This window comes from Odontesthes bonariensis, chromosome 3, assembly GCF_027942865.1.
Source record: "Odontesthes bonariensis isolate fOdoBon6 chromosome 3, fOdoBon6.hap1, whole genome shotgun sequence".
In the NCBI taxonomy this organism is placed as follows: domain Eukaryota; kingdom Metazoa; phylum Chordata; class Actinopteri; order Atheriniformes; family Atherinopsidae; genus Odontesthes; species Odontesthes bonariensis.
Genome location: NC_134508.1, coordinates 32,706,891 through 32,722,504, shown reverse-complemented (window position 1 = coordinate 32,722,504; position 15,614 = coordinate 32,706,891). Strand labels below are relative to the sequence as shown.

At 38.5% G+C, this 15,614-nt stretch overlaps 1 protein-coding gene across 1 annotated transcript in view; it reads left to right on the top strand.

Annotated features, from left to right (window-relative positions):
* Nucleotides 1–15,614, top strand: part of LOC142377474 (metabotropic glutamate receptor 4-like) — a 216,629-nt gene that overhangs the window by 152,764 nt on the left and 48,251 nt on the right. The window contains exons 4-6 of the mRNA XM_075461613.1: nucleotides 14,298–14,433; nucleotides 14,626–14,780; nucleotides 15,111–15,251. Coding sequence (XP_075317728.1) covers nucleotides 14,298–14,433; nucleotides 14,626–14,780; nucleotides 15,111–15,251 — 432 coding nt within the window. The remainder of the gene's footprint in view (nucleotides 1–14,297; nucleotides 14,434–14,625; nucleotides 14,781–15,110; nucleotides 15,252–15,614) is intronic.

The window sequence follows — 15,614 nt, the reverse complement described above, 5'->3', positions numbered from 1 at the left end:
GGGAAGGGCAGCCATCTGCCTCGAGGAGAGGAGAGGACAGGACAGAGGCAGAGACGAACACGAAATAACCAGGCCAGCGCTACCTGCTTTGGGAAAGAGGAAGAAAAAAAGGAGAAACACAGAGTTAATAACAAGAATGGCACAAACGTACATAGACGATAAAAAGTAAAGGGAGCACAAGGCAGAAAAGTGCATCATGGGAAGTCCCCCAGCAGTCTAGGCCTTAAAGGAGAATTCCGGCATTTTTACAAACGTATCCCACCTGTTGGAGACCCAGGAAAGTTGGCCAAAGGGAAAAACGCGAGACATTTTCATGCCCGCTGCGCATGCGCTGATTTCCATGAGAAGCGGGCTCTATCGGGCAAGCTTTTAACCTTTCCTGAGGCTCTTAACATGTATGAAAATACTTTAAGCAATACACCTAAAGGGATGGTAGAGGGTTGCCTGAGCCATTAAAAAACTATAAGGGCCATCAAAAAGGAAAGTTTAAAGCCTAAACGTGAAGGTTAAGAGGATGTTTGCCTCCGAAACCCCAATCTGGGAGCTGGTTCCACAAAAGAGTAGTCGGATAAGTGAGAACTCATTCTTCTTTTAGAAGAACCACAAGTAAGCCTGCAGTCTGAGAGCAAAGTGCTCTGTTGGGAAACTCTATTGAAGCTTGGTTGTTAAGAGCTATTTATGCGTAGAGAAAAAATAATAGTAACAAATGACAATGAAAAAGAAAAAGAATAATTTGACATTGAGAAAATAGTTATTTACATCTCCCCGATCTAAAAACCAGAACAATGACCCGAAACTTTGTTCAGTGAAATGTTTTTGCGCTTAATAAGGACTGAAAACCCAACCTTCATGGCTTAAGTAACGATGTCTGAATCTGATATAGACTTTTAGTTTAGTGTTTGCTAAATGTTTTTTTAATACTGTTGTATTACTTTTGATATGTTAATGCATACACAATCTAAACTCTCTTGATAGACCAACGTATTTTTGTTGAACATTATTCTGTGTTTTAAAGTATCGTGCAAAGGTATTGAGACACCCCTTATTTTTCTGTATTTTGCTTCCAAGGAACCAGACTTTGTTGTCATCTTTTAAAGTGGTCTCAAACGGTAGTTTTCCTGACTCTCTGAAGGTCTTTCAATGTTTGTGTTTTCACATTTTTTGTTCACTCGGTAAGCCACTTAACACTGACATATGAATTATGTTGGCATAATTTATTATGTCTACACATTATGGACAACCTACACTGAAAAAGTGACTTTTTGGTGAAGTAAACTCTATTAGTGTAACTGTCATAAATTCTACCTTGTATTTTTAAGATTCAGTAAGAACTAGAGTTTCTTAAGTAAAATTAAACATTTTATTAACGCAATACATGAATTATGGGGAAAGAGTAAGTTTTACTTGGGTTTCCTCATACAATTTAAATGTTTAATTTGTTTAGTTGTATGTACATAAACCTAGAAATACTACATAAACTTTACTCTGAAAGTGTATTGTTAAAATCTACTAAGTTAATTCATAACAGCAAATACTACAGATAAATACAATTTACTTAAATTTTTGAGTAAAATGATGTTCCTGTCTATGAAAAACAAGTAGACTTTACTTAATTTGTTTAAATAAATATAACTTAAAACTGAGATGTAATTAAGTAAATGTTACTTAAAGGTAGGGTAGGAGATCCTGGATTTTGAGTCCAGCGAAGCTGCATTTTGAAAACACACAGGTCAAAAGTCCCAACCCTTTTCTTCACTTTCCCCCCGAAGCCACGCCTCTAGAGTACATGAACATGAATGCTTGTTCACGAGCACGAAGGTGCACGAGCGCTGTTCTGACAGCAAGCATCGATCGTTGCCGTATTTAGTATTTAGTATTTAGTATTTAGTATTTAGTATTTAGTTTATGCTAACTATACGTTTAATAATGCTAGGTGCTAGCCAAGCTGGCTCTAGTTTAGCTTCCTGCCAAGCTTCTGGATGCGTAATTTGTTCACGGAGCAGGGTACGTGCACAGGGGGAAGGAGGGGGAGGGAGGAGCAGATTGCAGGTTGATAGACGCATCAGAATCCAATCATTGTTAACGGTCCGTTCAGTATGATTGGATAGTGTTTTTCCTAGATTGTACGTTCTAGAGGCCACTAAAACTTTTCATTTTTGTGTCAAAACTTTTAATTAATTGGTTGCAATGGGGGTGTGAAGAGTATTTCAAGCAATATGTAAAAAAATGCTCCAGAAAAAGAACCCCTACCCCACCTTTAATATCTTCAAAACTGTTGTGTTTTATGGTAAGTAAAATTTACTTGATACTGGCAAGTGAGTTAAATATTACTTAAATTATTTGAGTGCAAATACTTACAAAGGGTTTTTTAAGTAAATCTTATGAGTTGTTTTTTTCAGTGTAGCTGAGAACCAATTTTCGAACAATAACACAGTTTTGTTAGGCATAGAATAGTATATTTGAAACAGAAATCGTTTTGTTTTCCATATATGTATATATTGAGAATGAGGAGTTGTCGTCATAGTACAGAGCCCCGCCCCTATCCGCCATGTTGGCAGGATGCTAGCGTGAAAACGCCATTCTCTCCGTTCGTTTACAGTGTACGCGTGTGTTTTTAAATCAGTAAGTTTAAACAGTGCGGAATTGCAAGAACATGCCTGGAAATCACTGCTGTGTGAAGAACTGTTCCAGTACCTCACATAATACGTTTGGGAAACATAGGAACAACGAAATACATTTTTTTAGGTTTCCTAAATGGATGCAGCATCAGGGAGAGCAGATGTCTGACCTGACGAGGAGACGCCGGATTGTACTAAACACCAGATTTTATTTGGCGTAAACTTAACTTTAAACTCCGCGTGAGGAAGCATTTAAAAAAAACAAAAAACATATTTAGGGCTAATTCGATTATTTTTTTGTTTAATGAGCGGACAAAAAGCGCTGTTTGTGGTACATACAATAAGTAATTCAATTAGCTGCTTTTTCAGCTCCCGAGAGGTACAGACGTTGAGAATTAAATGTGTCGTTGGGCTAAAATCAAATGACAACTAAATACCTAAATATAAGCTTTAGCATACATCAAAACATTGGAAACGTTTGTGTACATTGAACATCTCGTTAATCTAGTGTTTACGAAACAAGTCGAAACAAGTCTTAACTTGTAAGTAGTAACTTACACCAAAGACAAGATAATTTACTATGTCCATATATGTGCACGGAGGTAACTGGTCCAGGTCTCTGTGCCATTCTGCTGCAGGGAGCTCGTAAGGATCAATATTTTAGATGCTCGAGAGCTTCTTCAAATACCGCTGCTTTGCGCTTGTAATAAGCTTGTCCCTGTAAGGTCCCTTTTCTTTCGCCTTATCTTTCTGCATTGCTTTGCTTTCTTAGTTTTTTTTTGTATTCGTCTCTGTCCTGCCGAAATGACAAATGCAGGAAGATATCTGGAATATATAGGCGCCTCTCCGTTAAGTTCTGATGGCGTTGCCCCTGGCAACCAATAGCGTCTCCTGCCAACATGGCCGACCGGAGTCACGTGACTCCTCATTCTCTCTCTATATATATATATATATATATATATATATATATATATATATATATACATATACACACATATACATTATATGTGCAGTATATTTTAAAGTGAGGGGTGAATCAAGACCTTTGCACATCTCTTTATATTCCTGGTAATTTCTTCCCTATTTTGTCCATCAAACTTCATTCTTCTCCATGTGATATTTTACTGCATATGTCACTCGTAAATGACGAAAAGAATGTAGTTTTTTCAGTTTGAGCAATGCCAGTATTTGACAAATATATTTGCGCCAACTTGATTTGACAGAATTATTCCAGAAGAAGACTGATATCAAGCAGCTGTGTACACTTTAAGAGCACAGAAAGGAAGCAGCCCTTTAGAATCCCAAGCAAGAAAGAAATAAAGCTGGTGTGCCACATGTTAATTATTTACTTGAGTGGCTGCACAGACTAAACACACTAAAAGACATGAGTGGTGAACTAATAACAGGGAAAAGATGTACAATTAGGAAACTCAGTAGTGCAGAAAAACAACAAATTGTGTTTTCAAACCTAATACTTTAGTATTTTGTCAGTTTAATTGAACATGAACCGAGCATGGACAAATCGTAACAGATTACAGTGTGTAACCAGCTCCGTCTGTGGGACTTGCACCTAAAGAAATGTTTCAGAAAATTCTTTTTACAAACAAATTATTAGACACTTTTTCTCGCTATTCAGACCCGTGCAGCACTTTAAGATGCTCAGTGTATATTTGCCAAGAAGGGAATAATTTGCAAAGAGATTATTTTAAATCTCCTCTCTTATCTTTGAAAACAACCTTCTGGCACAGAGCAAGTCAACAGAAAACCTAGATAATTCGTCTTTGTGTTGTAAATGCAGCAGGAAGCCAAAGCCATGAAAGGCGAAGTTATTTTTCTAGCATCAAACTGCATCTCTCAGAATCTGGTTTTCCTCTCTGAATATGTTGTCAGTTCAGAACTTAAATTCACCCACGAACTTTGGTGACTTTTCTGCTTTTCACATCTTGTTTATAAAACCAAAGCACAGCTCCTGAGAACATTATAATTGTGAATAGTTCAAACATGTCCTTTTAAATGTCATAATCACAACTGCTATATCACGAATCGACACATACAATACGATCCCGTTCTGTTCTGACCTCCATTAAATTACTCTCTGCAATCCTCAATTATCCAGCAATGACTGATCATTATAAGTGATTCATAGCTATTTATATTCACCGATGACATCCTATTTTTTAATTTTTTTTTTATGGAATATCTTAGCTCGCAGATAAAGAGTGCTTTACTCAATGTATTCAAGTAAGGGCAGGAGGGCTGTAGTTTGCTGAATTGAAAAACAGTTTTTATATGAGAGCTGCAAGGGGAGCAAGTGTACTGTTGTTTTTACAGGTTGTGTCTTAAGCAGCAAATTGCTGTATGTTTTACCTGGAATTATTGCATGAAAGCCATGATATGGGAAACGGGCTACTGCTAATGTAAAATTCTTGTATAAGGAGAAAGCCTTTGTCAACTCATGAGTAGTGCATCCTTCAGATGTAATCCAAGATTTTAAGTGTTTTTTTTTGTTTTTTTTCACCACACATTATTACAATAAAAAGAGCTGATGTTGCACAGTCTACTGCATAATGCATGCAGACATCGTGTCTTGTGTTCAGTCTGTGTCTCATTAGTCTTTATTTAAGCAAATACACACAATGTACAATGAGCCTGAAGAGTTAAGATGCTGCATTTTAAAGTAGTTTTTTTTCACATTAAACACCTCGGAGAGCAATAAAGCAAATGTAGTGATACTGTACATGTTGCAGCGCGTACTTTTCAGGCATGAACACATAATTCTTCCACATATCTAAATGTGTGACTTTATTTAAAAACATTAAGTGTATGCTAGGTGTCTATAATCTCTAGACATAAAATGCTCAAGCATTTTGTACACATTTGTACACATCAGGAAGAAATTTCTCATATTCAGGACAGCAGCTGTGTCTTTGAAAATGATTACACTCTAATGAGAAAAAAAAAATAAATTATAACCAAGAAGATCTGTCTAACCTAAAGAGAAAGTCTATTATTTCCTCATCTGATGTTAGACAGGTTGCTGTCTAACTATTCATGCCAATCTTAACTCAGTGTATTTTCTGCCTCAAAAGGATTATTGCACCATAATGCACCATAAAACTCCAGTATCATCACAGCTTTACTAACATTTACACTATTTGAATTTGTTTCCATCTTTTTTAAATTGGGAAGGTTGTTTTTTTTTTGGTTTTCCATATGAACTGAAAGTCACTGTAATTTTTATCCAACTTTACTAATTCATTTTTCAATAACTCACTATAATATCAATATTTGCGTCAATAATTTAATTTAATTCCAGCTTAGACATGTTTAGGGAAAATGTGTGATATTGCATGATTAAACAGTTCCACTTACGTTTCAGTGTTTGTTTTTTGGCCACTTTAATGAGCAAGCTGAGACTAAATGTAGCGCAGATGTGTTTTCACTTCAACATTGATAAGATTTTAAGCTTTTTAACAAACTGTTGTCTATTTACTGTACACATGTAGCAACGATGGATCGGAATGAACACCAGACAAATGTCCTCTTTGGCTAATTCAAACGCTCCGATGCTCAAAACATCACAGATGAAATTTAAAAGACTTTGAGCTGTGAAACCAAAAAAAATGAGCTGAAATACTATAACACTTTTGAGTGGGCAAAGAGGAGGCAGGTGACAGGCAGCTAAGGCACATAGGCCGGGACCTCTGTCCAAGCTAGTTGTGTGGAGGACTTTCGACTTCTGTGTATGGGGGCTCTCTCAACCATTTTAGTTACCCAGCGCCCTAAGTTCAGCACACTTTAATGATCTGGTGTGCTCGATGTTGTGCGTTCTACAGGCATAAATTGGAAAGTGCAACAAGCAATTTAACACCCCTGACCTAAAAAAGAAACTACTCTATAACCAGTGTTTGTTTTTTTCCCTTCTGGGCTACTGTTGGAGCTTGGCATTGCCACATGGCAGAGGAACATGTGGCATCTTTAAATATAAATGATGTGCTCTAAGGTAATAAAAACACAACTACTCTTAATTTATGTGCTATTCTAGGGTGATAAAAACATTGTTATGAATATTAGATTTCCTGTCAACTAGTTATTCTAAATGTTGCACACTGGATCATTAAAACCACTAAAACTATTTTTTAATAAATGAATCTCATCCCGATCATGAAATGTGGCATATAAAAAAGACTGCAAATCTAACATGATGTGGCATAATTTTCTGGGGGGACACTTAAAAATTGAAGAACAGCAGGTTGACCCCTCATCAGCAAAAAGTGGCTCATTATGTTAAGTAGTTTCAGCATGGGAGTGGTGTATAAAATAGCATCTGCACATCTCCTTTAATTAGTTTCTTCAAAAGCTGTATATACGACTATGTTTTTTTCTCTACATGTGACCTTTTGTGTTGCCAAAGCACTGAAGATGTTTCTCTCATTTGTGTGGAGCAGCAGCATCACTCTCTGTAACCAGAGGTCCGTTTCACAAAGCAGGTTTAGTGATAACTGAGTTTATTAACCCTGAAATGAGGGAAACCATCCCGCATAGATTTTTTAGCATTTCCAGACAATTATCTTTTTGAGCGGCACCATCAGAATTTTGTAGGGACAAAAAAAAAAAAGACATAAAAGATAAATACATATTTGTATGAATAGTCTTTAAAAAGATATATATAGGCCTATTATATTTAATAAAGACACTTGTATCTTGTGGGTGGACTCCCTCAGCCACTGGCCTTCCATTAGGGGTGGCGGTGCTGGGCACCACCCGTTTTACGGGCATCTGCCTTCTTTCTGTTGGCGCAGTAGAAGTCTGTGTTAGTTTAAATAGGCTTAATTATTTAACAGAACATGATATAGATGAGAAGACATAGTTTATGTGTGTGAAAACAGCATTATGTTGGGAATAAAATAACTGCAGTCAAATAGCCAATTAATATTTACCTTACAGTGTAAAACATGATCAAAATGAGGTACCTCCATGCCGAGGTCTCACCTGTTTGAACAATGTTTTTATATTTCATCTTAAACTGCTGCCAAGTGCACCTAAATGAAATAAATGAATGGGTTACCATTCAAGCAGTTTCCCTGTAATATTATTGTGATTGCAAAGGACTACATTTAAACTTACACTTTTGCAGTGTTGAAACTCGCCGTATGAGCGCATTAATATTTCCAATTCGAGGTTGGTGAAAAACGTAACCCCTCCACTTCCCCGTTGCCATGGTGACTCGTCGAATCGGGGCTCTATTGATGCTGGCTTTTTAAAGTTGTGGTGCACATGCAAATCTCAAGGTGAAACTACTCAAAGTTGATTAAACTCACTCAAATCAGCGTTTCTGGAACCGAAAACTCAGAGTTTTCTATCTCAGAGTAGATCAACTCAGAGATCAGGAATAGACTCAGAGTTTGTTGAACCTGCTTTGTGAAACAGACCCCAGGGTGCCTCGATATCGACAAAGCATTGTCGATTTATTGAGTATTGAGGACCCACAAGTCATCAAACTAGACAAACAAGCTGATCTTTAATTCATTTTAGTTGACTGATCTTTGAAAAATTGAATTACATCATTGAAATATTGGCTTTGAATGCTGTATATTTTATAGCATTGGTGAGATCGGATGAATGCAGGAAGCTCAAAGAAGGAGCCAAAGAAAAGAAAAATTAACTATACTTTGTTATAAAGCAGCAACTCTGAAGCATAGAAAAGTCCATTTGGCGTGAATTCAGTGTCAGTGCTGTAGGACAATAATAAACTGCTTGAATGCCTGATTAACTGACTCAGATTCAGCCTCTGATGAATGTATGCCATTAAATTCATAAATCAACTCACATTTTGACAGTTTTTGCATGCGTTCTTTCCCCTTTGTCTCAATCTTCCCTTTTGTTCATTTATCCATGAATGGCTGTGTCCACTCGTGCTGAAATCTGCATCTTAAATCCAGTGTTGATATATAAAACGCACGCAAACTGTTTGTTGATGACATCTCATTCATACATTTATTGTGATGTCCCATTCCGTTTGCTGTGGATGTCTGTGCTTATCTTGAAGGCGTATTACTGTACATGGAAAAACAGAGAGGGCAAAGATAAGATGGCTCCTCTACTGTGACAAAGACAGACTGCGTCACTGTGGCTGGCCTGACACTGCTGCAGCCATTTGTCACTATTAGTTTCCATTAATTTTTGTGAGGACGAGTTTAAGATAACACCTCGATAGTCATCTGCTGTGGCATGTGAGAAACTGCAGAGTGATACGTGCTTTGAATGCCTTTCGCTTATCTAAATCCATCCACTTAAGTAAACAGCCAAAATGGCCAATAATGGAGCCTGTTTGAATCAACAGGACAAGTGGGTCATCACGAGCAGGGCATAAGTAATGAATTGTTGCAGTCTTGAAACACTCCTTGCAGCAGTATGACAAAAACTAAAAGATGATCTAAAGCATTTAAGACACTCAAATTGGATGTTTAGAGAAGGTTCTCCATGAGGATTTCATCTGCTGAACAGATGCTCAAATTTATGATAAGCTGAGTGATTCAAAGAGGTTAGGTGTTGTAGTTGTGCAGCAGTTCTGCCCAGCTTGAGGAGAAATTGATCAAACAATACTCAGCTGTCAGGATTAAAAACACTTTTGTCTTTCTACATGTTATCTATTAAGATACATTAAGGAAGGATGGCAACAATAAATGCTGACTTAAATTGTGTCAATGCAACTGCTGTACATTGAAATAACTCTTACATGTACTAATTTTGAAAGATTTTACCGATTTTAGTTCTATATTTCTAACAAACAACTCATACATTTCATTTCACTTAAAAAAAAAGTTCTTGTAGGAGTCACCAGAAATGTATTTTGGTATCAGTGACCGGCAACAGATAAGAAATATTAAACTCTCTGCCTCAAAGAGTCGAGGTTTAATGTGTCCCTGTTGGTGCGAGACCAGGCCTGATATTTATTGTTCAATTTTCTGGATGAAATAAAAGTCTTTTATTGCGCTTGTGCTGAAAAAGGGAAACGTACAGTTCTACAAAACTTCAGAAAACCCAACATGTGATCACAACTCAAGTCAAGGGGCTGTTTTATGTTGTTTTTTTCTTTTGCTGATGAAACAGGCAGATAAGTGTCAGTAGTTAGTCATCTCTGCGTGGCTGTTGCTGTGATGGATGTTGGTATCTTACTGGTTTGAAACTTTTTTTTCCTACAATTTCAACACAGAGGGAACAAAAGGAACATCTGTTCCTTGTTTGCTTATTTATGCAGGGAAACAGAAAAATCTTACAGCCACATGATGAATTGGGATAAAACCCGTTGAGAATCTGAATCGGGCTATTCAGCTCCTCCTGTTCAGACTCCAAACCCATGTCGGCGTAACAAGACATGAAGAAAACTCTGTTTAGTTTGCTGTCTTCGTTTTCTCCCTGTGTGTATCTCAGAAGGAAGAGCAGTCACCTACCCATAAGCTCGTGGTTAGATTCCTGGCATCCCCAGACTACATATCGCAGTTTTCTTGGACACTACATTGCCTTCCATGCGTCTATTGGTGTGTGGATGGGTCTTGTAGTGTAGACTAGAGAAGCATTATCTCAGCACAGAACATTTACACAGAACATGACATTGCCATCATCAACCAGATTAAAAACATTTGAGAAAGTCGACAGTCCTTCAGTGTTGGCATCTGCTGCTTAGTGTCAAAACCCCAGAAGGTGTGGTTGCTTTTGTGACACTGCTGAGGTGAAGCAGTTGAGCAGTTTATTAATTTTTCTTTTATCTGGGAATCATCTCCACGTCAAGCTCTCAGGTTATAAAGCTCAGAAACTGACTGTATTTCTTAAGAAATTAAAAGCAGCAGAGAAATGTGTGAACCATAAAACACTGGGTCTCATGCAAGAACATTTTCGTATTTTTATTCTAAATTTCTCTCACTTTTTTCGTACGAAGGTCTCGTACGAACACGCCACGTCAGATTCAACAAACGCTCTTAACTTCGGAAAAAGTGTGTAAACGACGTGTGTCAATGATGAATCACACTCGTGCGTATTTAAGTGCATGTGCACAAGGATGGTAAAATTGCATAATACCATATAAGGAGCTGTGCTTCCTCGCTCCTGTGCCAGGAAGTGTTGAGTGTTGAGTCATGAGAATGGCATCAAGGCGCAAAAAGAACAGCTTTAGGGGCTCTGAGATTGAAGTTCTGCTTTCAGAAATCCAAAAAGGAAAATCTGTCATTTTTAGCAGTGTCAGCAGTGGAATTACGGGACCTGCTAAAGCGAAGAAATGAGAAGTTATTACAAGTGCTGTTAATTCTGTGTCACCTGTAGTTCGTAATGTCACCGAAATAAAAAAGAAATGGTTTGATATGAAAATGGCGTAAAAAAACCCCAAAAAATTATCGCCATGGCCAGGCGCTCGATGACTGCAACTAAAGCCGTGCAATCAGTCATTGCCTCATCATGATGGCACTTAGATGGGGCGGTCCATGACGGGGGTCTTCTGGCACCACACCTTCTGGTCTGCCTGGGCTGGTTCAGGTAGTAGGAGACCCTCGTTCATGGCAATATTGTGCAAATCTGGCATGCCTTCTCTGGGCTATAGAGCAGTTTGTCCCTAACTGTATTGAGACACACCCACCTGGCCTTCAGCTCAGTGCGCTCCACAAAGGCACGGGTGCTTTGATGCGTATATGTGTGCAGTCTATTGCTCCGATTATGTTTGGCAGTCCAGCCACGGGATGAAAGTCCCTCTTAATTTGTACTTGTTGGACAGCGGTTTATGGGAATTTAATGTATCATGGGTGATAAACTGATGAGAGTTCTGATGACCAAGGGCAGCGCATGACTCCAATCTCCCTCTAAAAGGTTCCAGTGGCCAAAAATCCAAGGGTGGTGATGACGTGTGGTGAAATTGGTGAATGCGCAAATTCTCTTAAATCACTCGTACGCACGACTTAAGAACAAATCTGTACGTACGAAGGTTGTTGCATGAGGCCCAATGTGCTTCTGACTCAAAGTACAGCCCGGGGGTCTGAGATATTGCAGTTCATGACTTGGTGTCCAGCCCTGCACAACAGTTTTGCTTCATGGCTGCTTGGCATTTTTTTGGCTTCTTCAACATCACAACAAATTATTGTATATGGCTGTGCATGTGCAGGCCCCACATGGCCATTTGTCTTTATGAATGTGATGTTACATCCCACAACTGTAGGGGGAACCACATTCTCGGGTGTCACTACAAGAAAGCTCACAGCCTGAGCCAAAATCTTTACAGGAGCAATAGAGAGCATCCTGAATGAAAACATCTCAGACTTGTTACAGGACAGTGGCACAAGTGAGTGATCTGCACAGAGCGGAAATGATGAAATAGAAAACAAGATGCACCCCAGCCTGCTCATCCTGCTCCGTTCTGGCAGGCTGTGAGAAAACTGAATGAATTAATTTGTCTCACGGCCAGGAAACTTTCATTCATCATAATATAGCAAATTGTATATAAAGTTGTGAAGTCTCTCCATGTTTGAAAACTGCTCTAGAAATTGTCTGAACCTGCGTGAACTTAACAATCTTCAGTGACAGCTGTACAAAAATGACAATTCCACTAAAGTCTATCTCAGACCTCAGAAAGGTGTGACAGATATATCAGGGCAGATTAAGATGCCCCTTCATTGAGCTGGGCACCAGAGCAGAAGACCACAGAAGCACAGCAGTTTAGATTGTTTTACAAGTGGTACACTGAAGACAGTAATCAACTTCATACATTTTATTTTCTTTGTGTGAGATTCATGGGTCAGATCATGTGTGTAGACGGTCCATTAATACACGAATCAGCCAAGTGGGGGGCATGTGTGATTAATTCATCTTTAGTTAATTGTTGGATTAACTCCAACACACTTACTCACATTGGTTATTTCTTGTTACTGCTTTTGTGACCCTGTAAATGAATTGGACTGTTTATGATGGGTACAGGGTAGCAGCCAGTGTATGCAGAATAAACAATATGCAGTATGCAAAAAGATATGTTTGAAACAACTCTCCTGCTGTTCTGAGAGCAGCAGGAGGCTCTTGTTCATGCCCATGTCATGCCGATGCACTCTTACAAAAACTATTCTTGAAGAAACACTGGAAAATATGTTTCCATAACACAAAATGCATCCAAAAAACTTCTTCTCACCCTTTGTACCTCCCCCAAGTGCATGGTATTGTGTGTTTGTGAAGTTTTTGCTTTATTGCTAAGCAACAGCATCACGTTTCAGCAGTAGTAGATATAACAGAGCATTAATTTAGATACCCCATTGTGCACATGTATGTTGTAAATAAACACTTCATGCTACTTTGGCATCAGATCAATGCATCACTTGTATACAGTGTTGCATGGAGATGATCATAAGTGAGACTAACATACAGGGATCATGCCATGTTGGCTGTTTTCTTTAAGGTGACTTATACCTTTATTTTGAACAACTTTACACAATTTAAGTCTTATTGACATGTTTAAGATGAGCTTTGGTCAAAATACTTGTTAGTTTAAGCACAGTGGCCCTTCTCTCAGCCTTGTTTTAACACCCGCTCTTTGGACGGGCAGTGAGTGAGTAAGTGCTCAATCTGCCTACGCCTCCTCTTCTTATGAGGTCTGTAGCTACTCACACCATCAGTGTTACTAAACAATGCTTGCTCATCAAACTGTAATGGACTAAACCAGAGATTAACACAGTATAATTCGTAGTAACACGTGTACTGTTATTTACTCCGTTTCCAGATTTGAGTCTATCAACATTATTAAATAACTGTAATCTGAGACCTACATCTTTCTCAGAAACATGCCATGGTAATGTATTATCACTTTGAGAGCGGTACATGGCATTTGTCATAGCAACAAGAGTGAGGAGAGAACCAGTGTTGTGTTGAAAACACACCTTAACCACACAGCTGCAGGTTTTACAAATCACAAAACATAACTGCTCAACTAAAAGTTGTGTGGTAACGATGTTATTTTTCCAAAAGTAACAAGAATAATAGAAGTAAGTATATGTCATCTTCATCATCTAAACCTTAAGCTGCCGCTGCTAAAAAAAAATTAAAATAATAATATTGATAAAACATGATCAATTATTTCTCAGATGCTTACATTTCCTTCGTCTGAAGTCCAAGCACTGAGAGTTTGAACGTGTGCCTCTTTGTGACTCAGTTCCTTCAGTCCAGCGTTGAACTGGATGGAATTGTTACAACAGTCCGATGAAAAGTGGTTTCTGCACATGCAGTCTTTAGCTTTACTTTGATGGAACATTATAATCACATATTGGCAAAAAAAAAAAAAATTTTCAAAGACACGGAAGATGTTCATGAATACCTTCCAAAGTATAGTCATACAATAGATTTACTAAGCATTATGCAATATTGATCTTTGGTTTTAAAGTTGAAAGTACCATGATGATCATTTAGTGAAACAGAATGCACACTTTTGCACATGGCCACATTATCTCCCATCTCTCAGAAATGTTAAATGTTACATATGGAATGAATCTTGTGCTTAAACAAACTAACTGTTGGTGGAACAAAATCCTACTTTAACAATTATTTCAAAGGCAGCATGGTTGTTTCTCTTTGAGCAACTGTATGTTTACAGCTCTGGGATTTTTCTGACACATTGCACAAATGATCTTATGACCTCTCTAAAATGCCTCGTTTTAGGTGGTGTGTGCATTTCACAGTCAGTCAAGATTCCCCGGGAGCCAAAACAAGGAGAGTTCGACAAAGTCATCCGGAGACTCAGAGAAAATCCAAATGCAAGAGTCGTCATACTTTTTGCCAACGAAGATGATATCAGGTAAAGCCTGGTAATAAGCTACATACTGTAAGAGTTTTTTGAAGATACGAAAAAGAACAACAGGAGCAGACAGCACAGACACATGTGGAAAGTGCTAGTCCACTGTGTAATGAATTGCAAAACACAATCAAAGTGGAGTTGGTTGGGATGTCGACCTCATCCATAGCAACATCTGTTTCCTCACCTTTGCAGGCGGCTTCTCCATGCAGCAAAAAAGGCCAACCAGACGGGTCATTTCATCTGGGTGGGCTCAGACAGCTGGGGCTCAAAGATCTCTCCAGTTGTGCAGCAGGAGGATATGGCAGAGGGAGCAGTCACCATCCTGCCCAAGCGCCAGCCCATCAAAGGTACAGAGACAGGCATTGCGCAAACATCAGAATGTCCTTTTCTTTTAAAAACATGTGCATATATCAGTGAATTATTCTTTTCTTGTGAGCCAGGGCCCAGTCTGGTTCTGTCTTTTGCTGTGTCAAAAAGAGAAAAACTTGCTTTTTAATGCTTTACTACCATCGTTTGATCATCAAGATGTAAAAACAGGGAGTTAAATATACTGAATACAGTGAACACAGTAATCACTTTATTACACTCTGAAATATATAGCCATGGCTCACAGTTTGTACTTAAACAGTCTTTTACAATGGCTGTGCAAATGACAGTGAACCCATTAATCTCTTTAGGGTTTGATCGTTACTTCATCAGCCGAACACTGGAAAACAACAGAAGGAATATCTGGTTTGCTGAGTTCTGGGAGAACAACTTCAACTGCAAACTCAGCCGTCATGCTGTGAAGAAAGGCTCCGGACTCAAAAAGTGCACAAGTAAGATATTCACTTGTTCAGAAAAACCTATTCAGTGTTCTTTGTTGAAACTTTTAACTGAGCCAAAAACTTTCGTCTCTTGATGCCTTGAAGTCGTGGATGCATTTGGCTCATGGTGAAGGTGTTTTGACAGCATTGCCCTACCATTAAAAGTAGAGCTATACATTCAATACTCAAAATCACAGTCCATCTTGCAGTTCATTTCATTGCTGCTCTGTATTTCTGCTGAATCATGTTTGTTTACTCACATGGTCATAACAAGTGAATGGCTTAGCTGGGCTGCCCGGTCAGGCTGTTCCATACTTTATACAGCGGGTGATGGCACAATCTCTCTGGGTGCATATTTTATCACGATTAAACATC